The 27,138-nt window shown below is 42.8% G+C and overlaps 3 protein-coding genes across 3 annotated transcripts; 1 reads left to right on the plus strand and 2 right to left on the minus strand.

The window, feature by feature from the left end:
• Nucleotides 1-485: 485 nt before the first annotated feature.
• Nucleotides 486-2,037, minus strand: LOC136443026 (uncharacterized). The gene is made up of 2 exons (XM_066440075.1): nucleotides 1,640-2,037; nucleotides 486-1,389 (listed from the first exon to the last, which is right to left on the minus strand). The coding sequence occupies exons 1-2, from the start codon at nucleotides 2,035-2,037 to the stop codon at nucleotides 486-488; spliced, it is 1,302 nt and encodes a 433-aa protein (XP_066296172.1).
• A 3,631-nt stretch (nucleotides 2,038-5,668) lies between these two features.
• LOC136443027 (uncharacterized) lies at nucleotides 5,669-6,226 on the plus strand. Its single transcript, XM_066440076.1, has one exon. It carries the CDS (start codon nucleotides 5,669-5,671, stop codon nucleotides 6,224-6,226), a length of 558 nt encoding a protein of 185 aa, XP_066296173.1.
• Nucleotides 6,227-18,100: 11,874 nt separating this feature from the next.
• On the minus strand, nucleotides 18,101-18,760 carry LOC136443028 (protein ALEX-like). Its single transcript, XM_066440077.1, has one exon. It carries the CDS (start codon nucleotides 18,758-18,760, stop codon nucleotides 18,101-18,103), a length of 660 nt encoding a protein of 219 aa, XP_066296174.1.
• Nucleotides 18,761-27,138: the final 8,378 nt, after the last annotated feature.

Here is a 27,138-nt window from a genome sequence, read left to right on the forward strand (position 1 = left end):
TGCGAGAACAGAATATGAACAATTTTTCACATGTTCAGAAATCTCGAATACATTAACTTGTTATCGGCATTTCGAAAGTTACGACATTATGGGGTATTTAAAAATGTTACGGTTATTATCTACTGAAAACTAATTGCAAATAACATAGATAAAACAATAAGGTACACAAGCGGCTAAACTAAATCATAAAAATAATGAAATGCATGAATGGGAAATAGTTTGGGTTTTCAGAATTTTATAGCTAGACACGGACACTTATAAATCGGCATTATACAACTGTATACACAATTTTATCCACGACTACTGGTTAAGAGATGGTTTAAACCGAACATTTGGCTTTTGCGACCTTTTTAGCATAGTCTTTGGTGTGCTAGTTAGTAATACGGCGCCTCTTTTCCGGCCTCGTAACTCGCACAGGGCTGTCAGCGTCCGATTCGTCTGAATCGTCGGTCCGGTGGGGACGATAGCTCGATGACCGCTGTTGGTTATGCGGTCGTGGTCGCCCGGTTGGAGTGGCCGGTTCCGCTCTCCGTGTGGGCGTTGATGTTCCTCTCGGTGTGGGCGTTGATGTTCCTCTCGGTGTGGGCGTCGATGTTCCTCTCGGTGTGGGCGTCGATGTTCCTCTCGGTGTGGGCGTTGATGTTCCTCTCGGTGTGGGCGTTGATGTTCCTCTCGGTGTGGGCGTCGATGTTCCTCTCGGTGTGGGCGTTGATGTTCCTCTCGGTGTGGGCGTCGATGTTCCTCTCGGTGTGGGCGTTGATGTTCCTCTCGGTGTGGGCGTTGATGTTCCTCTCGGTGTAGGCGTGGATGTTCCTCTCCGTGTGGGCGTCGATGTTCCTCTCGGTGTGGGCGTTGATGTTCCTCTCGGTGTGGGCGTTGATGTTCCTCTCGGTGGGGGTGTTGATGTTCCTCTCGTTGTGGGCGTCGATGTTCCTCTCCGTGTGGGCGTCGATGTTCCTCTCTGTGGGGCCGTTGATGTTCCTCTCGGTGTGGGCGTTGATGTTCCTCTCGGTGGGAGCGTTGATGTTCCTCTCCGTGTGGGCGTCGATGTTCCTCTCTGTGTGGGCGTTGATGTTCCTCTCCATGTGGGCGTCGATGTTTCTCTCCGTGTCGGCGTCGATGTTCCTCTCGGTGTGGGCGTGGATGTTCCTCTCCATGTGGGCGTCGATGTTTCTCTCCGTGTGGGCGTCGATGTTCCTCTCGGTGTGGGCGTCGATGTTCCTCTCAGTGTGGGCGTTGATGTTCCTCTCGGTGTGGGCGTTGATGTTCCTCTCGGTGTGGGCGTTGATGTTCCTCTCGGTGTGGGCGTTGATGTTCCTCTCGGTGTGGGCGTTGATGTTCCTCTCGGTGTGAGCGTTGGTGTTCCTCTCGGTGTTGGCGATGATGTTCCTCTCGATGTGGGCGTTGGAAAATATGAACAATGAATCATTGTTCGTGCGGGAATACACAGTAATATTGTATATGGTGTGTTGACGGGAACGCACCCCTTCTCCATCCCCACCCCCCTTAGGCCGATCTTTGCATTTTTCCTCATTGGACTTCCTATTTAGATCTGCGACTTGCTTTTCACCTCTGGGCATGTCTTCACGTTACCTACCGTTTGTATACATATATAAAACAATGCAGTGCAGTGGCACACCCGCGTTGATGTCCCGCATTCACGTCCGTGCTGGCTGGAGGTGCAAACAGGGACGTCACCTGTGTACTTTGGGCCTGTGTGGTGCCCCTGGGCTCCCGTGTTTCCTGTCCAGCAATCACGTCCATGCTGGCTGGAGGTGCAAACAGGGACGTCACCTGGGTACCCTGGGCCTGTGTCGTGTCCCAGGGCTGCCGTGTTTCCTGACCAACATTCGCGCCTGAGCTGGGTGGAGGGACTGACCTTGACATCACCTGGTTACTCTGGGCCTGTGTCGTGCCCCTGGGCTGCCGTGTTCCCTGTCCAGCAATTACGTCCGTCGTAGCGAAGTGCTGTTGTCGTTCACTACAGTTGAAGTGCCCGATGCCAATGTTACCGATAATCACACAAGAACACGACATGGTCACATTATATTCTAACACTCTTCCAGGGGCAATTAAGGACATTGAAGTACAGTAGCTACTTTAGATGGACAATCGGCTACACTGTTCTACATGATTATAATGATGTAATCAGGGCATAAGACATTTAAACTATGATCTTTTTCTTCCAGGCCGGACTTTCGGACTAAAGAGGGCTTGATGCAGTGTCGTTACTATATATGTAAAAGCAGTACTGTTGGAAATCAAACTTTAACATGAACTAAATTATATACACTATAGCTGGTTGGAAATTGAATTATTAGTTCCACTAGATTATATAAAGATACAACAAAACGAATTTCTGCTGCAGCACCAATGATTCAAAATTTACCTTGACCTTCGTATTTCCAACACCTACCCACATACCAAATATCATAATCCATCCAGAGGTTCTTGAGTTATACTTACTACAACAATCCGGAAACACAAACACACAGACACACCCTAAACAGTATCTCCATTTTTCATGGAGATGGAGATAACTAGTGTGCACATCTGTTGCACATATATAGTACTTCAAACCTTATGATCAACCCTAAAGCATATACAGTCAAACCTGCCCAAGGCGACCACCCGGGGACCGAGCAAAAACGGTCGCGATGGACAGGTGGTCGCCATGAAGAGGATTCCACCCACAACATGTTTCCAGTTCGAGGTGTTCAAATACAGCGTACTACGTAGTTGGATGGAAAATTATGTGATTTTAGACAGTATGATCCCCACCAGGTTCAATTCTCATAGATAAAAACATCCTACAAAAATTACATTTTCCGTTATCGTTGTAATGTTTGCATACCGTTAATGTTACATCGTGTACAAATTTTCGTCATAATTTTGACTACAGAACAATGTTTGCCACGATGATCCCGCAGTGCCCTCCCGCACATACGCGGCACATACAATCGAAGTTTTAAGGCCTACGATAAATCCCTGGAAAACACCTGCTGACCCCAGCCTTTTTTGGACGCCGACCGCTGGATAAAAGGGGCAAAAGGTTTTCGAACTGACAACTGAAGATGAAAACGGAACGGTGTGATTTCGTCGCGCCGCGCCACACTGCCAAGCTCTGTGCGACCGCTTCGAAAGGTTAGTCAGTGCACGGCAGAACGCAAAGCGTCCAATAAAATGCAAAAAGGTTTGTGAGATTCATGGAAATAAAAAGAAAATAAGAATATTAATTTTCATCAATAACGAGAGTATTTTAAATGTTCATACACAGAAGCGTCTTGTTTTACAAAGGTCAGCGGTACGTCAATCTGGGCCGTGCCAAAACCAAGATGGCGTCGGGACCAAGAAACAACATGTTTCGCCCGATGTTTTGCCCGCCGCGAAGTCATTTTTCGGCGGAATTTAGTAGGATACAGACACATTTTTGTTGAAAATACAAGAAATGGCTAGTAATTTCTGTGACATCTGACTTTCTGACACCCTCCGAACGGAGCTTGCGGTAAACTATAAGATTACGATGGGCACACCAACATCGATATTAAAGTATTCACAAACATTTGTATTTACAATGTTTATCGTGGGAACGTTTGATCAAATCTCTTCATGGAGGAATCGATGCTATTCCATATATTTTTGTCCGTCAAGGTCTTAAAATCATTTCCGCCAAATCCGACAGCAAAATGATCCGATGTCACCACACGCTTGGAAATGAGGCGGCCGCCATGGGCAGGGACTGTGCTCTTTGCGGTTCCAATTCGTGGCGGTCGCGGTCGCGTTGGACGGGTGGTCGCCTTGGGCAGGCAGCTTAATGCTTGTGCCTATGGGGAAAATTTTCGGGACCGAGAAAAAGCGGTCGCCATGGCCAGGTGGTCGCGTTGAAAAGGTGGTCGCCTAGGCAGGTTTGACTGTATGTTCAAGTCTATTTGAATGACTTATTGTACGTGGATGAATCATTTCTCACAATCAGAGACTTACATAATCTATATGGCTTAACATGGATTCAATGCAAATAATGAAAAGTGGCCACAAGATGTGTGATAAACTGTATTACCGTTTGTGGTAAACGAACTGTATAAAACATTAACTCAACATCCCTAGGGCTAACACATGGAGAATAGTATCTCTTCAAACCGTATCTTAAGGGATTGCTGAACCAGTATGGTTACCAGTTTTATATTCCGCACCATATATGTGAATTTTACCAACATTCTTTATTAATGATATTGTCTATCATTTTGTATACATGTATGTATCGTTGTGTATATACTTATGAGATTATTTGTCATTTCAAATGAGTTGTTGGTGAACGAAGACTACAGTGGAGCTTCTAAGTCTAATACGCTAAAGGGGTAGCTGTCAGCTGGAACTTCTATCGGCGATTGAAAATCAAGGAGAGAGAATAAGATTATTAGCATTATGATGATATTAAATTGTTTCCAGTGCATCATATGGTTTTTTTACTGGTACCTTAGTTTGAGATACCACTAATTCATTCCCAAACACATTCTTACAACATCCATGAGTTTTGTTGAAGAAAAACCCAGAAAGGTGTAATAGCAATGATTTTGAAGCCATTACTTTCAGAGTTTAAAGTCATAGGACTGTTACTGTTTTTAGTATGGTATGTTAGTGTTACATGTATATTGGCAGTAAAACAGAAGTATCCTGTATGTACCCAGTCACAATGATTAAGAAACAAAGTCCTCCTAAGTGTTTCTGAAATATTTTCTGACATATTGAGAAACCACTACAAGTGACAAGTATAAACAGTGTAGTGAGCATAAGATTGTCCTCTCTCGACCACACAATCGAGTAATTATGTCAATAGGCAATGTCAGAAATATTTTTGAAAAGCTTACTTTTGATTGAAACACCACGGGGGAGCCAGGAAAGTTCTGACCCTGGTCACGGGAGGTAGATGGTAAGGCCTTGCCATGGCGAACCCTGAATCGATTAAGCATCCGTGGGGGACCTACCATGGAAACACATATCATATGACATTAATAGTTTGATTTTCCTGATTAGAAAAATCTAACATAGATAATGTGTAAGTCCTCATTTGCATAGATTGTATCAGATGATTCCTGCATCATTATTCGCAGTGCTTCACCTGTCCGTGTGCGCCTCAGACAGGTGACTTCTAGTAAATAACTAAGTTGCTTATTGTAGAGGAGATGTGATCTACTTAAGAAGAAGAAGTGTGTAGCAAAGCATGTATGCTTGTAGGATCAGTAGTATATAATGGGCAGGAGTATATAATGAGGAGGAATAATTGAAAAAGGTGCGTAGTTTTCCTGTGAGGAGTAGAAATAGGTGGGGAAATAGGCGAACGGTTGAAGGCACTGGTTGAAAACAGTAGGGCAAGAGTTGGAAGGTTGATGGTTTGAGTAGGGTAGCTGCAAATATTCCACTATAAACGATACAATCAATATTTAAGATTTGGTATGTGTCTGTTTTTTTAATGTTGTCTGAACATGATAATTTGAGAATACATTTTGTGTTTTCCAATGTCATCCTTGTTTTGTGGCTAAGTCTTAATGAATCATCAAAATGATCCGATTTTGGACCCCTAATTTGCATGACTAAAAAGGAAAGTTAACAAATCAGCTGCATTGCATGATAAGACTATCTAACATTTGGCACCTAATACTGGACCTGTTAGATGAATCACTGGTGCAAATATCCCCCTGTCAGGGCCCATCCCGGCCGCAGAGTTCGTTCCGGCCACAGCGGTAACGTGCACGGCAGCGGGAACGCGCACAGCAGCGGTAACGTGCACGGCAGCGGGAACGTGCACAGCAGCGGTAACGTGCACGGCAGCGGTAACGTGCACGGCAGCGGTAACGTGCACTTCAGCGGTAACGTGCACGGCAGCGGTAACGTGCACAGCAGCGGTAACGTGCCCGGCAGCGGTAACGTGCACGGCAGCGGTAACGTGCACGGCAGCGGGAACGTGCACGGCAGCGGTAACGTGCACGGCAGCGGTAACGTGCACGGCAGCGGTAACGTGCACGGCAGCGGTAACGTGCACGGCAGCGGTAACGTGCCCGGCAGCGGTAACGTGCACGGCAGCGGTAACGTGCACGGCAGCGGTAACGTGCACGGCAGCGGTAACGTGCCCGGCAGCGGTAACGTGCACGGCAGCGGGAACGTGCACGGCAGCGGTAACGTGCACGGCAGTGGTAACGTGCACGGCAGCTTGGTTGGCGACTGGTCCTGATCGTACAAGTCTGCACATTTCCTCTTTTGCAGACATATATTTCCCTGAATTCCTCCTGTAGTGGAATAGAAAATATGTAAGGCTACTTAATGCAGCACCTTATTTTTACTACAATGAATCAAAATTTAGATATTGTCATTGTTAACATAATACATCATTATCATATAGCCTGATGATGTCGACCAATTAATACGTCTCCAATTCATATCGGTTATGATGATACTGTAGCATTCTAGAATTGCCACAAGTTGTAAATAATATATCTGAAGTGTTTAATTATTGCAATAAACCGTATTAAACGACCTGTTTGTCCGTTCCAATATTTATTTATTTTAAGGGGAGAGGGCTCTTCTTCTTAACGTCCAACGGTACTTGACTATAAAAAAAACTTTTACTGTCTTGAAGTGGAACTGTCCACAGCCCTATATGGCTAGATCATGTTGCTCAATCAGGACATAGACACAGAGACATTGACCAATCAGAAAAAGACCCAGTATGGGAGAGGATCATGGATAGCGACCTCATTGTTTTTTCCAAATTTACCTTGGAGTTTACCCTTGGCCTTGGTAGCCTTGTGTGGTCCTGCCATTGACTCGTTGTCATGACTCCTCCGTTCCTCCCCACTCTTGGACGTCCCTGCAGCTGGCTGTGGTGCTTAATCAGTTTGAAGGAAATTATGCTGTTGTTGACAGATAGCTCGACATGGCAGCCGACAGGTACGGATTGAAACATATTATATATTATTTGGCCGGAGGTATCATAATCTATTGGGAAAATTCCGCCTATTTGCTCAACAGTATGAAAACGTCTTATAATGCAATAATTTTGACCTGTTTGAAGTTGGAAAAAATCGGTATTTGAAGTACTGGAAACCTTACCTATGTTGTGTAGAAATTCCGTCCACAGTGAAACATCAACAACTTTTATAACTTTAAATGCTTAGAATTGAGCCCAAATCTCAAATAGACAACTAACTGGACGTTTCGTGTTCCATGGCTTTGTGTTTGCTGACCCGGCCGGAGCTCTTGTAAACTTTGCCGTAGACGTCGCACGCGACAAAGACAACATCAAAGACAAATGAAATAATGACTTGGTATTAAAGACAAATGAAATAATTACTTGGTAATGTGCACCCGTACACTCAACAAATGGGTGCAAAGTGGGAAGTATTCATGCTACGACTAATTACATTCCCTGGCCAATAAATTACAAGGTCGTCACTAGTCAACTCTGGATATATTTTTCACTCTAAAAATACAATTATTTGTGCAATATCTGGAATTAGGCTGTGTTTTTTTACGAACAGTACACCACAGCAGTGGCTAATTTTGACGTTGCTATCTGCATCCTTAGTTATCTTCTCCTCTGGAAAAATTATTGTTATCTTACCAGCACATAGTCCCTCGCATTCTTGTAAACATCTTGTATTTTGTTGTCTGTTTTTCCGGTGTCACACTGGGAGTGTGTGTCAATGCCTGGCCTACTAGCTTCCCCGAAGAATCCTTACGGGTATCTTCCAGGGTACCGCCTGGTGCCTGCACCTGGTATCCTCAGATGCAAGGTTAGAACTGAACGTTTGATGATGAGCTCTCTCATCAACTGGACTACGCGGGGGTCAGTCAAAATAAGTTTTGTCTACCGATATCGGCATCTCGATTCTGGGTGCAGTTCTGGTGCTGGTTCTGTAAGATACGTCAATTGACTTAGTCCCTTTTATTTAGGCCTGAACATGATTTCTGTGATAAATGGAAGAGAACAACATGGTCTCAGAAAACAAAAAATGGAAATACATGCATAAAAAAATGTATTTACGTGTGTCTAAAAGTAGAGATGACTAGGTTAAAACGTAAGCTTTTGCGCATCCAATATGCACTATCAGCTATCAAATGATTGTGATTTCATCATGGGATTTAATTGCTCATTGTGCAAGTAGCCCTTTCAAAAATATAGTTCACTTAGTCTTTATCTGTTTGACTTTAGGCATATTTTACTCTTATATTACTTAGTATTTGCCATTCTAAATCATTTGCCTTTGCCCTTTAGCATGTCAGAAGGCCTACGCAACCTCCCTTGGTCACTTTTTTATTTTTTATTTTAGTTTTCATACACAATTATATGTGAGTGTTTACTGAGGCGTTTGCTTACAGAAGAATTTGGCGCAGATAAATAAAGTGAATTAAAACATAGAAAAGCAACATTAGAACCGAATTATTTCAATGCCTTTGATCAATAGACCATTTTTTTAAATAGCCGTTACTTTATTGACGACACTTTTACTCCACTGTATTTTAATAAATATACGGTCCGAGGTTGGTCCTACGCTGCATTCTACAGGAGCGCCTAACCCAATCGCGGGCGCATCCTTTTTTTTCACCACTTAATCTCCTCCACCAATTTTTACAAACAAGAACAAAATCATAACATCATACTTACGTTGGAACAATATATGAAAGTAGCATTACAGAAGTGATACAATATTATATACAAAACTATCTGTGACAGAAAGAGAACTTTAACTAGTAAGCAAAAAGTACATACAATACAAAGCTTAAACTTGTAGTAGTAATAGTAAGTACAGATAATATTATATGACATCTTGGTCATATTGGCAGTTGATCCTGCTTTAAGCAAGAAGCGGTCTAGGGGAACCCGAGTAGGCATGGGGTATTGATCAATAGACCATACTAAACAACATAGCACTCTAATTTGAACCGATTTCTATATGTGTCATGCCCCTAGACTCAAAAGTGAAAGCGAAATGATATGAAGTCACAATCATACCCTTGTCACTGAGCTCGTGGTGCCACGTGTCACCCTCTCTCCGCTGTGCGCCAGATGTTATGACCTTCATCTGTCGTCCGATTGCCTTAGTTGCTGTATGGGTACAGAATTGACTACAATTTCCTTAAAAAAATTATGAATGTTAACTAATATGTGAGCCATAAACCGGTAAAAAAGGTGTTGTTAGAATGTTGATGAATATCTTACGAGAAATGCGAATTCAAGGCATCTAAGTGTAAGTTGTGCTGTATGATGTGGGAATATGCAGTATAAATGCGCCTTCTTACGCAACTGCCTCTTGGATAAGTTGGCTGTAGTTATGTTGACCTCCGCAAGGCGCTGTTTCAAAGTGGGCATGAGAAGCCGATGCGCAGACAGATTTTCTTTTAGTTGTTGGATTATTTGTAGGTTGTACCCTGAACTCAAACATCATTTTACATTTTCTTTAAATATCTCTTTCCTTTTCCCCTCTACACCAAGCCTCTCGTTTTCTGGCTCCCTTTAAGTTATTCCTCGGCAAATGATTTGCCTCCCAAGATGTCGGCCTTATTTAATGTTTATATTTGTGGTTTATTTGAGTAGCTTGCTTGAAAACGTGTCGTCATGAAGCTATCTAGCATCTATTCTTAGTGTAATCTGGTGTGAGGAAAGTACACACAGCATTTCGTGTTAAGTACATGGTCATTTGCTTCGTATTAGAACAATGCATTGACGACTAGTGTGGCACTTGGTCTAATTAACGTTCGCCACAAGACATACATTTATGAACGAACATACAACCCGAATCTTCACAATATCATCTTTTCCGATCCATCTACTGCTGGTCATGGAAACCGCAGGGTTCGCTACATACTGCACAAAGTTGGAAAGGTGCAGGCCAGATGCTTATGGACTCGAAGATCCCTTCGGTTGAACGTGCAGGGGCGCCCTCTGGCATCTTCACTTCGAAGTGCTGTAGGGAAGGGTAAGAACGGCGTCGTATTGTTCACAACCTTGCCGTCCCCATCTAGGGACCGGCCGCGGGGTCGAACACATCCGGGCCGGGCTGCAGGGTCCATGTGGACGGACATCAGGATCGGAATCACCTGCCTTGGGGAGTCTGTCTGCCTGAGTTTTCCCCGGCTCACCTGCTCCCGTGCTGCCTTCTTCACTCTTTGGAAAATGTCAGCACCAGGAAGAAGCAAATCATCTCCTCCAGGGAGGGGTCCTGCCCCCCATTTTTGTCTCCTTCATCATCATAGCGGAAGGGCAGGACCCCGACCCCGGCGGCTGTAGGTACCCGTGAAGCCATCTCTTGCTCCCTCTTTTCGCTGTCCGACTGTACATCCATGTTGTACCTGTCGCTAACTTTGGCCGCCTTCTTGGCAATCTTGCCGAGTTGGATCTTCTTCCGGGCGTTTTGTTTTGAAGATGTTGGCCTTAGTTAAGGTCTGCCAACCGGGGTCCTCCTGCGATGTTCTGACATATCCCATATGCCTGGCATTGACTGTGGAGCCATCCCTCACTGCATCTAGGTAAGGCCAGGAGTCTTCCACAGCCTTGAGAAGCTGGTGTTTGTCCAGGTGCTTCAAGTCTATGGACAAAATAGGAAGGGACAGTTGGGGCAAATGATGACATTGTCGGAAAATCCAAAGAGTATCATCACATACTAGGCTTTGCAGATTGATGCAGTGAAGCTTACAGGATTTCTCACATGTAATGCAATGTGTGGCCAAATGCTTACTCTTCTTCAGGAGGTGTGTCACGTTGTCCTTGATATTTACCTTCTTGCCTTTGATCAAAAATCCATTCTGTTTGACTGTTAAGTTGTCCGCAATCACATAGAGAACTTTAATTTAATCTGACCTGTAACTTGCAGTAGAAATGGGCAAACGTTAGTTACATTCTTCAGGTCAAATAATATGATAATAGTGGAATCTTAACAAAGTCAAAATAGTGACCAATATCAAAAGTGTCACAATAAACAATGATTGAAGGTGAGACATTAGTTTTAATCTGAACATATTTCACGCAAGTCTTTTTAAAAGGTGTTGCGAAACCGAAGGGAAAAAAATTAGAAGTATCCAGTATTTCATTATACATGTATATACAGTAGTTTAAGTTACATTTGATTGACAACTATTTACTTTTTGTGTATATAATAATTGTATATAATGCATTAATTTTATTTTGTTGCCTTTACCTGAAGTCCTGTCTGCTGAAAATTCATTTTCAGCATCTTCTATGATCCCGGCTTCAATGGCATCTATTACATATAACGGTTTTATTTTGTTGCCTTTACCTGAAGTCATGTCTGCTGAAAATTCATTTTCAGCATCTTCTATGATCCCGGCTTCAATGGCATCTATTACATAAGAGAATGGAGAAGTTATGGTCTGCTATTCTTCCATTTACCTTCAAAATGATTAATTTAGCTGACAATGGGGGAACATGACGATTTCTTGGAATTCTGTGGTCTTTTTAAAAGTTGTTGCGAAACCGTAAAGGATATCATGATCATCTTCCTCACTGAGTATGCCTGCCAACGTTGTCCTAATGCACACTCCAACTTCGAACTGAAAAACATGAAACTCACAACATTACACTATGACGATTGCACAGTCCCCTACATGCTTATTGATGAATATTTCTAAGAACTTGGATTGAAAATTGCATTTGGCCGCTTATCTATATATCAATAGTTGAAAGTAACGTTACGCAATTATGAATTGTATGAAAGGTTGCTACAGTAGATATGAAATGTATATACATAGTTTTGTTTCATGACAGATTCACTCAGTTATTATCTATTAAATTATATCTTTATATGGATTACCTCAACATATCCAACTTTATTCAAAATGGTGTCAAACAGGCTATTCACACTGCTGGAACCATTGAGGTAGCCAGAATCCCGCAGCAGGGCCAACAGAGCAAACTCTTTTCTGTCGTGAAGGAGAACACCTGTTAAACGTGATTATGTTGTTAGCGTGGTAGGGTTGGCTCACCGATGTTCATCTCTCTAGCAGCCGTCTCCGTAAGCATATAGAACGAGTCAAATGCCTCTTCCTTTCTCTGTCGGCGATAGTATCTCTTCAGTGTTTCGACACTACCGACCGCCCCTTGCACGCTCAAGTCCTTCGTTTGCAAAGTCGTGGACACTTCCTCTGCAGACGAAAAAAGCAACTGGCCTAGACGCAACGTGTTAAACTTCTACAGTGCTGCGAGGACACCGCCCGCTTTCAGCCCATATTTGTCTCGCGTTGTTGCGTTGACCTCTTGCATGGTGTCCATGAGGGTTGTCTAATTGCTCAAGATACTCTCTATTGCTGCTGTCCGTACAGTCTAGCGTGTGGGACACAGGGGCTTGATTGAACTTGGTGTCTTGTCTCCGGATGCCTGTTGATTGATGAGTCAAGCATGGATGATCGGCAGCCCACTACAAACCTAATGTCATTTTTGTCAATGCCTACTCCAGCGGCTTTCGTAGCTACCAGGACATCCTTCTCTCCCCTACTGTAGTCGAACAGGCGTAGCTTTGTCCTCCAAATGATTTTACCCAGTTCCAATTCCATGGTATTGCATGCCTTTTTTTCATATCATTTTTCTAAGGCTGGTGGTGGATGTCTTATACTTTTTGTATGTGCCAGCAGACACCACCTCGCACACCATTTCTTGTGTTGATTCTTGCGTCCTTAGTTAGGTCTCACAGAGTACTCGGTGTTTCTTACTTTCGACTGAGGATGAAAAGCTGTAGTTTTCCATGTATAAGATCATTGTTATGGGTGGTCGCTTTGGTGCTGACGGATTTCTTTCCACCCTTTGCCATGTCTGCTGGCGAGTCGAAGTCATTAGAGTCCGAATCCAGTCATTCAGTGTTTTCTGGTCTTTCCTTTGGATGTATGCCGCGTCCGCGCCGCATCCTGGGTAGTTTTTAAAATTCTTTTTTGGTTTTCGGATTTTTCCTTGAATGGATATCGCAACGTCCGATAATCAACACTACCTACTGGCTATTTCAAATTCCTATCATATACTTTATTCTTCGTTGCAACATACTTGTCTATCTGCCATAGGCCTTATGTTAAGTGCCTTATGGTCTCAAACATAACTCCCACGTTAGTACTATGGACAAGAAAATACGCACCGGCAATATCTTCTTTAAACTTTTTTAATGAAAAATAACATGAACAATTTGCATAATATTCTACAGTTGTTTGTTGCTAGCCTTTTACTGACGTGATTCAAAGATACATATGTAGCATATTTCTCTGCCCAAACATGGCCATTCCAGGAAATAAACACAGATGTAATATACAGGTCAACGAAACTTCTAGCTCATAGCTTTGATACAAACTATTAGCTTTTTTTAAAACAATGATAATACTTGTAGAATGAATTGCCCTCTAATGTCCAAGCCTCTGTCACCATCTTTAAAAAGGATTTGGACTCACAATTCAATAGAACTTGTCTTGTTTACATTCATTCATTGACATTGAATTTTACTCTGACTTGTTTTGTATTCATGTATTAAAGTACGAAATGTTATCTAAAATATATGTGAATACAACAAAATAAAAATAAAAGAGAACATGTTACTGCCTTGGTTCCTGTACGAAATGTTGACTCAAGGCTGCAATAGAAGTTGGATGGTGATGTTGGTGATGTTGTGTGGTAGTAATTGGTTTATTGATAAAAACATGGAACAAAACGGCATTGCAGTATGGAGACTGAATTGTGCCGTAGTTTACAGTCACGTATGCAGTTAAGTCAACACGATAATATTGTGCAGGTCCCATCCCTTTCCCACTACCTAGCTACAAACAGTTGGTTAAGAAAAACAAATCTAATAGAATCTGATCAATGTAACAACTGTATAGAAAAACATACGATTGAACATTTATTTCTGTATTGCAAAGACGTTGAAAAATTTTGGAAACATTTCTGTATCTGGTGGAAACGTTGCACCAAACAGGACTTGGTCCTAAATGAAAAGATGATCATATTTGGTATAATTGAAGGTTATCACCCTGTTACCACACTTGCACACTGTATTCTTATTGCTAAGCACTGTGTATATTTATGTTTTCTTCAAAATGTCAAACCAATTTTTGCCCTCTTTAGAAACCGACTTAAAAACATCATAGAAATAGATAAGCCGTTACATTTTTTAAAACCATCATTGTAATTTCAATCAACACTACAGTAAGTTATGATTTCCATGTTTTTTTATGTATTATTATGTATGTCAATCAACACTACAATTAGTTATGATTTCCCATGTACTTTAATGTATTATTACGTATGTTAATAAAGTCGGAAAAAAAATTATAAAAAAAAAATCCCTTTCCCACTCCTGTTAGCATGGCAACTGTTGCTGTCACAGACTCTGCCTGGTCACCTGCGACCATTTTAACCCTATGAATGAAGAGAAGAATGAAGAGAATTATTTGATATAACGAATGTTCTTCTTGACATGGAAAGATTCTTATTTAATGGATTTGTTATTTCTGGAAAAAAATATTACACATTAAGAAGCATACCTGCCTAACATAGGCAAATGACATACATACATACACACATATATATATGCAGGTGGGGTCTTCATCGCCGCCCATCTCCTGTCCCCACTCATGGCGAAGGTCTTTGATCTCACCGGCCTTGTCGGATCGGCCACCGTCCACTTGAAGCTGTGTAGGGGGTCACGTACAATGTGGTCTCCACCTCTTTGGTTCGCCGCCTGAAGATAGGAAATAAGAGCATGTTCAATGTAAATTCTTTGGTATGAGGAGTATTCGGTATTGATGATCAGACACTGTTATCGAAAATGATAGATAAAACTTGTATCCTGCCTGCCTGTCAGTATACATAGTTGTCATCTAATGTTATCTCGGAAGAAATCCTATTTTTTTATTCCTGTTCTTATATGATTTTATAGTCTTTTAAATGGCAAGAAAATGGGGGGGGGGGAGAATCGGATTACTAATGTATTATAACTGAATCAAACTTAATATCACAGCATTGAAAACAATAAGGTAACAAGTGACACGGTGATTATAAAGTAAGAGATATTTTTGAGTCAACTTAACCTGGCGCAGAAGGTAGTTGTGGCTCGTGACCTCTTCCATGTCGTGGCTTTTCTTATTCTGGGTAACGGCACCGCAGCTTGGTATGGGGCATTCCTCCCAGTTGTGGCTCGTTGCTTCCTTCTGTCGTGGGTTTTCTTATTCCGGGTAACGGCACCTCAGCCTGATATGGGGCATTCCTCCCACTTCTTCGGGCCTCCCGCCAAAATGTGGCGTCCCATTTCTCTCCTAAATGACATTATGATTTCATCTTATAATCCATCGACGTCGGGTTGCTCTTATCTTTCCTATACCTTTATAAAAGATGGTACATACACTTGTTACATATCATATGAAAGCATACACTGCATACTGTCTCCAGGAATGTATACCAACTTGACATACTAAAGAGAATTATTTGATATGACTAATGGTTTTCTTGACATGGAAATATTCTTATTTCATGTATTTGTAATTTCTGAAAAAAAAAATTACGCATTAATAAGCACACATGCTTAATATAGGCAAAGGACATCCCGGCCATTGATGACGTCACTCTAACTTCAGATGCGTCCAAACGCGTACGGAAAAGCCTTTTCACCCTGATACTGGACATATATGTTTGTTTACATGTATAACCTCTGATACTGGACATATATGTTTGTTTACATGTATAACCTCTGATACTGGACATATATGTTTGTTTACATGTATAACCTCTAAGGGCCGTAGCCTACCGATCAAAGTACGTTTAAAGAACCTGCCGACTACGGGACGGGATGCGTTGCTGGTTGCTGTCCGATGTGCTGATTCGTCTCCAGGGGCGTTTCTGATGCAGAGGGGCAGGCCTGCCGCGCATTGATCTCACTCTGTCGGGCTAGGGCACAAGCTGCTCCCGATCTCATTAATACATAACACTACTCAAAGTGCATCATTGTTACAGTTGCATGCAAAAAATATTCTTCCCCCGTTATGTTTTGGGAATTTTGCCAAATTGTGGAACATTACAGCTGCAGAGTAAGACAAAAAATTTGAAGTGGTGAAAAGATAGCTTATTACAATTTAATACCAGAGCAAATGATATTTATTTCATAGAGCACATTTACAGCCATGGTTCGGAATTGATCTGCATATTTCTATTCTCAAAGATGCCTTAACCTCATGGAACAAAAGCGTCTTCTAGCAATACTAGAACTACAACATTCAGGCGTCATGCTATTGAGGACATAACGTTGTGAACATGTAATACTTAATGAATACACGTATACACGTTTAATATTCCAACAAGAGACGAACCGCTTGATCGATGAGATACTGCAGATGTGTTTAGAGGCCAGTCACAAAAGCAGGAAAAAAGCATAACGATTTGTCAACTTCAGCGAACAGGTGTGTTTGTTTGTCTAACAGTTTGTTGTGCACAGTATCAAGGTGAAAAATGACAAAACTTAAACAAACAAAATAGTAGGTTTCAAAATTATTCACACCCCTACAAGGGGCATGGTCGCACTGTCTTTAGTACTTGATGATTTGCTGCAAGCGGGAATGATAGCCTACCACAAGCTTCTGGCAGCTCTCTTTGGGAATTGAAATTGCATGTAAAATCAGGTACATGGTGGCTGTTATGATTAATACTTTCTAACAATACAGTTATCAAAGCTTAACCACCGTTATTTGTGGAGCTGCAACATCTTTAGAACTGGCTCTTCAAGTGCACATTTTCATCTCCTGGGATTGTTTTCTGGACCTTGCGAAGTACGTATGTAGTGTACTTACAGTATTTTGTATCCGCCGAAAGTACGCCTGGCTGACTGCGAGACTGCACAGTGGGTTGTGTAGGCCAGTGGGTTTCCCGCTTTTTCATATACTACTCTTCTTAACAGATGACAACATGAATTTATACTCATTGTTTCGTTCAAATGTGTGGGACAGATTGTTGTCCTGTGATAATTGATTTAACAGGTGTAACTCGTTTGCGCTTAAAACAGGTTCGTTGAAAATGTCTTGAAATTCAAACAGAGTATTGAACGTAGCTTGTTTTCTGTTCATATGCATGTGCAACCAATCAATACGCCACTTCCTCATCATATTGACGCCTATGTCATGATTGTTAGCGTGATAGTCTGCCAAAGAACCATTCGCACGTTCAAAGGAAAAACACTAGAAAGCATGAATTGGACCAAAATCAAAAAATGCAACCGCAATGTCAGAAATACTTACTTTTGATTGAAACACCACGGGGGAGCCAGGACAGTTCTGACTCTAGCCACGGGGGGTAGATGGTAAGGCCTTGCCATGAAGAACCGGTGGCGAACCTTGAATCGATTTAAGCATCCGTGGGGGACCTACCATGGAAACACATATCATATGACATTAATAGTTTGATTTTCTTGATTAGAAAAATTATTCCAGAACGAATCTAACATGGATAATGTGTAAGTCCTCATTTGCATAGATTGTATCAGATGATTTCTGCATCATTATTCGCAGTGCTACACCTGTCCTTGTGCGCCTCAGACAGGTGACTTCTAGTAATTAACTAAGTTGTTTATTGTAACGAATCAGAGGAGATGTGATCTACTTAAGAAGAAGAAGTGTGTAGCAAAGCATGTATGCTTGGGGGATCAGGAGTATATAATGGGCAGGAGTATATAATGAGGAATAATTGAAAAAAGGTGCGTAGTTTGCCAGTGAGGAGGAGAAGCAGGTGGGGATGGGGAAATAGGCGAACGGTTGAAGGCACTGGTTGAAAACAGTAGGGCAAGAGTTAGAAGGTTGATGGTTTGAGTAGGGTAGCTGCAAATATTCCACTATAAACGATACAATCAATATTTAAGATTTGGTCTGTGTCTGGTTTTGTAATGTTGTCCTTATGATAATTTGAGAACACAGTTTGTGTTTTCCAATGTCATCTTTGTTTTGTGGTTAGTCCTAATGAATTATCAAAATGATCCGATTTTGGACCCCTGATTTGCATGACTAAAAAGGAAAGTTAATAAATCAGCTGCATTTCATGATAAGACTATCTAACATTTGGCACCTAATACTGTACCAGTTAGATGAATCCCTGGGGCAAATATCCCCCTGCTGCTAGGGCCTGTCCTGGCCGCAGGGCCCGTCCCGGCTGCAGGGTCTGTCCTGGTCGCAGGGTCCGTCTGGGCCGCATCTGGAACGGGCAGGGCAGCGGGAAATTGCTCTGTCCTGGTCGCAGGGTCCGTCTGGGCCGCATCTGGAACGGGCACGGCAGCGGGAACGTGCTCTGTCCTGGTCGCAGGGTCCGTCTGGGCCGCATCTGGAACGGGCACGGCAGCGGGAACGTGCTCTGTCCTGGTCGCAAGGTCCGTCTGGGCCGCATCTGGAACGGGCACGGCAGCGGGAACGCGCTCTGTCCTGGTCGCAGGGTCCGTCTGGGCCGCATCTGGAACGGGCACGGCAGCGGGAATGTGCTCTGTCCTGGTCGCAGGGTCCGTCTGGGCCGCATCTGGAACGGGCACGGCAGCGGGAACGTGCTCTGTCCTGGTCGCAGGGTCCGTCTGGGCCGCATCTGGAACGGGCACGGCAGCGGGAACGTGCTCTGTCCTGGTCGCAGGGTCCGTCTGGGCCGCATCTGGAACGGGCACGGCAGCGGGAACGTGCTCTGTCCTGGTCGCAAGGTCCGTCTGGGCCGCATCTGGAACGGGCACGGCAGCGGGAACGTGCTCTGTCCTGGTCGCATGGTCGCAGTGGTAGTACAATAAAAGTTGTCACGTTTGTTTTGCAGTCATCCTGTACATGTGAAGACACTTTCAGTACTGTATGGTCAGTGTCAAAGGCAGCGGGTAACTCCTTGATCATAGAAAACCTGTCGGGAAAGTCTCTGAACACCAGATCGACGAGTTGTTACACGAGTTTGAAGGCACTTGATTGAGTTGTTGTTAACCACTCTGGTTTGTCACACTCATCTGGACCAGTCAATACGAGGCCGACTGAAGTCACCGAACACGCAGCACATGCTGTATTCATTGTGTACGCTCCCTAAAACCGAACACAGGTTGCATGTAAATGGTACCAGGTCGCCGGAAGGAGGCCTAATACCAAAGAACTACAGCAATCCTCCTCAAAGTAGGAGGGTGAAGCTCACAAACAAGAATCTTCATCTTGGGGCTCCATGACCGATCTACGCCTACTGCAAACTGACGATCTGACAGCTAGTAGGATTCCATCACCACCAGCGTTATTGTTGTGAGTGACATGACGGTCCGATACTAGGTAACAAAATCAGATGGAATGACCTTTTGGTCGTGTGCTTCGGGAATTAACCAAGTTTTTGGAGACAGATCCGCCGGCTATGGTTCACGGAAGCTGGTTCCAGCGACAAGTGATCTTCCGCTAGGCAGGTTTTCCGTCCAGAAAGCCGTGGCACAAAAAACACGCAGCTCTGTGCAGGCCCGCGTTCTTGCATCGTGGGCCGATCTTGACGCTATCCTCCCGTAACCGCAGTTATCGACCCTCCCGTGCCATAACAGGCACTTCGGGAGGTAAGTGGTGTTTGCTAATAATTCAAAGACGTTGTACATATCTGGACTCCCTTATTTCAACTGTAAACTTAGTTCAGAGTCTAGGAGCATTTGGCTGTATGTTGGAGACTTAATTGTAAAATCCCATTGTCATCCCATACTACTACACCATATTGTATAAGATAGACTAGTACACCATATTGTATAAGATAGACGGATTAGCCTAATAGAATGTTATCTATGTACCAGTGAATGCCATACTTTGTACCTTGTACAATTGTTGTGCAATAAAGTTATTTAACCCATTTTGTGCATCTCGTTCCATGTGGCTGCAGAATACTCAGCCCAATACATTAACCACCTACCAACCGACCACCTCATACAAATAGCAGACTCTCACGGACAACACCCAGTGGTGCCAGAGACAGTCAGTCCATCTCCCTACACCTTCCCACGGCAATAATAAGGAGCAACATTGTATTTTCCCCACAAAGGTCAATTGTCGTCTATATTTTTTTGCTTTAGCCCATATATGAAAGCTGTGTGTAGTTTGATCATGCAGATATAATAAAACTTTATTTTATGCGATAATTGTAAAGCAACATTATCACTCTCCATCAAGATTGGAACTTCCACAATGGAAAGAAGGGTGTATATTAACATTTAAAAGGAGAATTTATGTTGGCAGCATTTTTCATGCTGCTTACAGAATGTACGTCTCCGATAGGATAGTATACTATGGCAAGAAGATATCGATACGCTCAGATGTGATGATTTCATAAAATGCTATTCCCGTCTTTCCTGTTGTGACTTCCATTAATATCTGATTCTTGAATGTAATTGCACTTCTTCTTGAAGCCGGCCACTCAACATAAATGTCGTGCAAAATGTTTGTCTATGCTCTGGGTACCACTTTTGAGTTATTTTCTTCATTTCGCGAATGAATGGTCTCTGCTCGCGGTAGGGTGTAGAGAGTCCGTGCTGTACACATCTCCCTTTGTATCCTTTGGTTGCATATTTGCTTTTCGTACGATACATCTCCGCTTTCGGTACCCCAAACTCTTCTTGCGATTCCTCTCGTACGCCTCCTTGTCGATTGCTTCGAAAGCAGTCTTCCCGGGACTGCCATGGGGATTGGACGCCCCCATGTCATCGTTTACTCGGTCGATAGCGGCTCCCGACCCGACTGAGTCTGCCAGACCAGCTGCGTGCACTCTACCTGCATAGTTACGTGTAAAAGTCATGTCCTTTGGCACGGCCTTAACGGCACGCTTGTGGAATGACTCGCATTTATTGGTCGTAGTTTCCTCTGATGTTTGACAGCTTCAGGCGGTATAATCCACAAGTTGTTGTAGGGCGACGCGGTCAGACTGCGTGAGCGCCAGGTTACCACCTCCGGGAATGTTTGCCGCGGTCCGGTCGTCTGGGTTATGCTGTGGGCATTCAAAGACCGACGTGTAACTCGAATGGTCTCCAGCGATGCAGTTGACTGAAGTAATGTGCAGGTGTTCACATTCAGCATAAAAGTCTTCGTCGCTGTCCGGGTGATGGTCGTGTGCAATGTAATCTTCTATGTAATCTGAAATTACGTTGTGGCGATTTTTTTTTCCTCCCTGTCATATGACAGCCATATCGTTTCATCACTTGAGTTGCAAGCACAGTCTAAGCATCACTTTTCTCATTTGCTGAGACTTCGGCATACGTTCGCCTGAGAGGCATTCGCCTGCTTGCCGCCCTATGGCTGGTTCCAAGTGTTGGAGTAGTTCAATGCACATCGCTGTATACTCTTCCAGGTTACTTTGCTGAAACAGTTTCTCTTGTTGTCCTTTTGAGATGCCATCAAAGTTTGCACAAACCAATGAGCATGGCCCTACTGAAATAGGCCCTTTTCATTGTGTTTGCATTGTCTAATACCGGTATACAAAGTAAGAATACGTTGGGTCATGTCATACATGTTTTAGCAGCTAAATTGGCAGATAGGCTGCCTGAAATGGGCCACACATCTTGTAGTATAAAACTGCCAATGCATCTACTGCAGACAATACAATTGGGCTGCTGACATATGCATACTTTTTAAGTGGTCTGAACAACAAATTGCTCGAGTTGTTCCAGCTTTTGATAAATCCTTCCATCTGTTCCTGGTGCAAACAAATTCTCGAGCATTTTTCATTACACAGTTGACACGATTTTTGTAGTATGGTTTTATTCAAGGAAACAATACAAATAGGCCTTGCAGCAAAAACTGAATTGCGCCGAGATTTACAGTTGATTACATTGATGACTGATACAAATTATATCTATGAAGGATTAAAACCATATGATAAAAGAAATTACGAAACGAATGGCAATGCTAAACTAAATCTATAACTTCAAGAAATGTGGAATTCACATCATGTGTCATCATTGAGTAGCCAAGTCCTTTTCAGCATGTGCAAGATATTTACAGCAAGATCTGTTCAGCTACTGAACAACACTGGAATAGTAGCGGACTCAGAAAGTCTCTGTTGCATGGTAATTGTCGTGGACGTCAGACAAAATGGAATTGGTTGCTGATTTTTATTCTTGATACATGTTGGGGACCATGTGAGGCCCCGATGATAGGATGTGGGACCCAGGCTGATAAACCCGCGACCCCGGCGTTATGTGTGAAATCAATATTGATGGTGTTAGGTTACAAAACATACATACGCGGGATTTCCTTTCCTTCTAACTTACCCGTGCTGAAACAAGGATCTTGTCTGGACCAACCGTCTTCATGTGCAGGGTGTCCACCCAGCCGGAGACAAAGAAATTGTAGGCTTCCAAAGAGTTGTACGTCTTCATATGTCCGTTGGTGGCCCGTGATGTTGAAAGTACCAGATAATTAACTATGTCCGGGTTTGAATTTAGAATGCTTAAAAAGTTGAGAAATACCTTTAGGATACCTTTAGGACGTCTCAGTGTAGGAGGCATCTTCTTGCCTGTTAGACACCCTCTTCTCACTCTGTGTGTATCCTATCCTTCCACCACGTATCGAGCCTTGCCTTAAAGTTGTTCACTGTCTCCGCCGTTACGACGTTTTCTGGCAGGGAATTCCATGTTTGTACAGTTCTTATGCTGAATGACTGGCGATGGACTGTTGTCTTGGCTAAGGGTGTACTATGACCTCTTGTTGTCTGCTTCCCCACAATATCAGAATCAATTCTTAGTGATCACGTCAAGAGCTGTTTTAGGGCCATCGTCTTCCCTAGGCCATTTGGGCCAACAGTTATTGTGACAAGGCATCTGTCAAACAAACCTGCCACTATCTCGGCATGCATAAACATGCCTGCATTTCCTAGTACGTACATATCGGCCTGGAAGCTGTTGTGTTGAAATGCAACCCACATCCGCAGAATTAAAATATTAAAAGAGCACCATGTAATACATCCAGATGTATGAAGGTCAACATTTCAAGTTCAACTTTCGAACTTAAGTTATCCCCTTTGCAAACATCCCAACCCATATTAATTTATGAATATATAATTCCCAAATTAATTTCCTGTAGAAAAAGAAACATTAAAAACATTGTATAGCCCAACATTAACTAAGTTATATTATCCTATGTCCTGCATCACAATCGTAAAAATTTTGCTGACCAAAGTTTACCAATGAAAGTAGATCTATACTAAGCTTTCAGATAGTTTGGCTTTGATATAAAGTCATTGCTAACTATCCGAGGATCTTGATATGTTAACCCTATCCAGACGGGGGGGGGGGCTAAAAGTGCCCGCGCCAACTTTGACATCGTATTACTGCCGAACGATGTATGCTAGGACAACCAAACTTGGTGACTTTTCCTAAAATTTTGTTGCCACAAATTTTATAATAATGGTTTTTGTTTATCATTTTTTCATGTTGCCATGGCAACGGGTTTCTGACTGGTATTTTATGCAAAAATCATTATTTTTTTTAAAACAATGATATTTCTCGGGTTTTCTTGCACAACTACACTAGTTTTCTTTCCTGTATAACATAATATGTAATTAGATGTAACTTAACTGATTTAATATTCATAATTTATGCTAAGTTGAGGACGTAATCAGCCAAAATCCAAGATGGCGGACTATATCACTATTTCAGGTATCAGCAGGCTTTTTCGCCCTTAAAATCGTCAATACCTGATATTTGCTTTATCAGAAACATTTAGATTAACGTTTTTAGTTTATTTTCAATGTCCTTTGGGGTCATAAGTGGAAAAAAAAGGATTTTTCAAAATTTCAAAATGGCCGATCCAAGATGGCGGATCCCAAGGGATCGCTAACAACACATGGCACCATTCTATGACGTCATTTTGACGTCAACGTACTTACCATTGACGTTGTATGCCTTTGCATACCTTAAAATGAATAATACAAACCGTTTTGTTTAATTCCTTTAGATATTACGGGAATTCCCTATTTAGCCAATAAAATCACATCGATTACGTCATAATTACGTCAAAATACGTCATAACGTCACCAAAATTACAGGACTTATAAAACTTTACTTGAATATCGCTCCCTGCAAATTTGGTGATGATACATCATACCGTTCGAAAATTAAGGGGGGGGGGGCTAATCAGCCGTATCAAAGTAAAACATGACTTGTTTTCGGCTTTAGTGTCAGGTGTTTGTTGTCATCTCCCTCCCTGTTGGTTCCAGGCGTCTCTTTGACATGCTAGAATCGTCGAATACAATAAGTAAATGAATTAGTCTTGTGCCATCGGTTTGCTATATCTATTAACTTATTTTTAGATACAGCTGCTTCTTCATGTCTAAGTAATATCCGGATGCATTCTTGATCTGTTACTCCATATGTGCTAATGTTTTCGGCATTGATTTTTTATAAGTATACTACACCGTAGTGCCGTATTCAAATGTATTTTTTTGTTTCTATTTTGCCAAGCGTATTCATATTTCAAAAGGAATGATGTTAGGATTGTGAATATCAATTCATTTATTTGGGTACTAATTCAAGTATTTTCGTATTGTTCACATCTCACTAGAATGGTTAATGTCGGATGTGGGCCTTTCTCCGATTATGGTATAATTTGCTTTTGTTGAAAATGTCAGTTTGCAGCTCGTGCAGTCCTCTTCTTTTGATTGCTGAATATAACGATGCTCGATGTAACTGCTGTATCACGTGCAATTCTTGCCACACTCCTTGCAGATTAGTATCTTCTGATTATGCTAGAAGTCTATGTGTTTTTTTATGAGCAAACCTGTCATGAAATTATTTTGAGCAACTCTCACATGTAAATGCAGCTCTGTCGGAGGTGGTGCCTTCTGTAGTGTGCATTTGGTAAATTTTTCAAGCAGATGTTACAAAAGATGATGTTGATAGATACTGTAATTTATTTGAATATGCAAAGTTTATTTAAACGTTTCTGTTGAATCCTATATAATCTGTGGGTGTATCGATTAATTTGATTCCAAACTGTCTCCGTACTCTGTTACAAAACAATATTCAAGATATATCAGCGTCAGAATGCTTCCGACAAGAAACTGTAAACATAGTGCTCAGGCATTTAAGTTTCTGTTTGCAATTGGGCAAATGAGTCATTCATCAACATATGGTTATAAAGTTGACCTATCGGAAAAGCCAGAGCAGGTTGTCGCCAATTGCAGCTAAGTAACAGAACGGTTACGACGTTTGGGCGGTCTAATGACAAACGTGCATCATCCGTTAGGGTTTTGAAAATGAAAAAAAATCCAAAGGGTCTATAATTTATTTATAGCCATTACACCTGATTACCATGGAACACCTCCTCGTCTGTCCCCGCCTGCCTGAGCCCTGCACCAGAAAGGACCTTGAAGACTGACCCCAATAGGAAGGGAGGTTGCCGAATACTGGAGGGGGAGTGTATTGCAGACAAGTGCCAGTGGTGACACGAAAAGAAGACACCTGATTATGTCCCTGTACTCACCTCTGGATGATTTCTTTCCAGCAGGTCGCTGACGTATTGACCCCAGCTAGCCTCTGCCCGCGCACCCGAGAGTAAAGACCCGATGGTCGGTAGTGAGGACCGCCAGGTGTTGGGCACCAGCCGAGATCTTGCGGGCTGGTGCTTCCAACGCGGTCACCTCCACCAGGCAAGGGCCCATGTTGTGGAGCACCTTGCCATTGTCCCGCTGGATAAACGATTGCACAACAAGTTCTGAATTTATGTACAGGTCTAGCTGACTATCTGCGGGTACTGCTCAAAGCACAAGTGAAAGAAAGAAGCGATAGATCTCTAGTTCTAATTCACAGTAAGTAAGGCTTACTTTCAGAAGCCCGCATCAGTATAGGCGACCCAGGGTGTCAAGGACGGCTGTAAAGCTATCCCCGCATACGACCTTGGCCGCTACCCTGGCCGGGCGTGGGGAGGTGGAGGCAACCACCTGACAGTCCTCTTCCTCGGATGTAACCCTGCTAGAGATCCATCATCATTACAACCGGCCGTTCAAATCTCACCCGCAGATGTCAGGAAGGCCGAGTGCATCGCCCCGGCGGCCACGTCCACTATGGTGGTACCAGTAGGAAAGGCATGGCCATCTGCATGGCCATCAAGGAGAACTGCACTGCATGGCCATGAGAAAGTCACCTGCCCTAGACCCATGTTGGCTCTCAGCTGGTGAATTATCGGATTCCAAAACAGATTAGTACTTTCTGATTATGCTAGAAGTCTGTGGTTTTTTTAAGACTCTAAGAGTGAACCTGTCATGGAATGAATTTGAGCAACTATGACATGTTAATGTTCCTCTGTCGGAAGTGGTGTCTTCTGTCGTGTGCCTTTGGTACTTTTTTTTCAAGCAGATATGATGATATGCAGGACTCAAAAGAAAACTGCTTGATATGATGATATGCAGGACTCTAAAGAAAAGTACCAACCGGCGAGTTGCAGAGTAACGCTGTGCATTTGGAACAAAAGCTCACTCATTCTGACATCTGAAAGCGCTCTGAATTCAACAGATTTTCTTAACATACCTATACATGAACATAGGTGTCGATAAGTCATCAAATGGTACGCAACCATCGCCCCTTTTTCCCTTACCAGGTAAATGCACGTGAGGATGAGACCAAGGTACTTAAATGCGACAAGACGAAGAATCATTGATAGTTTTCGTCCGACCCTTTTTACCTCGGCGAGTCCGGCGGGGGGATCAAGAAAAGTCACATGTTGCACTGGTTGCTGTGCCATGTGTCTGACCAGTTGCCTTTTCTACACCTGAGCTAATCTCTTTCCAAGGATTTCTCCCTGTCTTTTTTGGCCTGTCTCCTTTGAACTGTTTTTGACTTCCTTGAAAGCAAAATATTCGTCATATGAACTGTGCTCTAGCTGGAGATGGGCAGAAGCCTTCCCCACCTTGTACTTTGAATTGGACATTTTTTTCTGCATTTCTCGCGGAAGAAGGAGGGGGGCGGGTGCTTATGAATCTGGTCAGTGGTCACATCATCACATAAGGTCTCTATGATTTTTTTTTGCTTGGGGCTACGGCCCCTCCCGCCTCCACAGAAACTTGCAATTGTTTCGGTAAAAAAGTTGCGACAGAAAACTAGTAGAAATAGATTACGTCGTGTTCGAGAAAACTTTATGAACTACGCAAGAAGACTT

The sequence above is a fragment of the Branchiostoma lanceolatum genome, chromosome 10, assembly GCF_035083965.1.
Source record: "Branchiostoma lanceolatum isolate klBraLanc5 chromosome 10, klBraLanc5.hap2, whole genome shotgun sequence".
In the NCBI taxonomy this organism is placed as follows: Eukaryota; Metazoa; Chordata; class Leptocardii; order Amphioxiformes; family Branchiostomatidae; genus Branchiostoma; species Branchiostoma lanceolatum.

Excerpts from the sequence above, each read along its gene's own strand:
- LOC136443026 (XM_066440075.1), bottom strand. The coding sequence starts at position 2,037 with ATGTCGTGTTCTTGTGTGATTATCGGTAACATTGGCATCGGGCACTTC. Across the intron at positions 1,390-1,639 it reads AATGCGGGACATCAACGCGG|GAACATCATCGCCAACACCG; the intron begins GTGTGCCACTGC and ends CCACATCGAGAG.
- LOC136443028 (XM_066440077.1), bottom strand. The coding sequence starts at position 18,760 with ATGCGACCAGGACAGAGCACGTTCCCGCTGCCGTGCCCGTTCCAGATG.
- LOC136443027 (XM_066440076.1), top strand. The coding sequence starts at position 5,669 with ATGAATCACTGGTGCAAATATCCCCCTGTCAGGGCCCATCCCGGCCGC.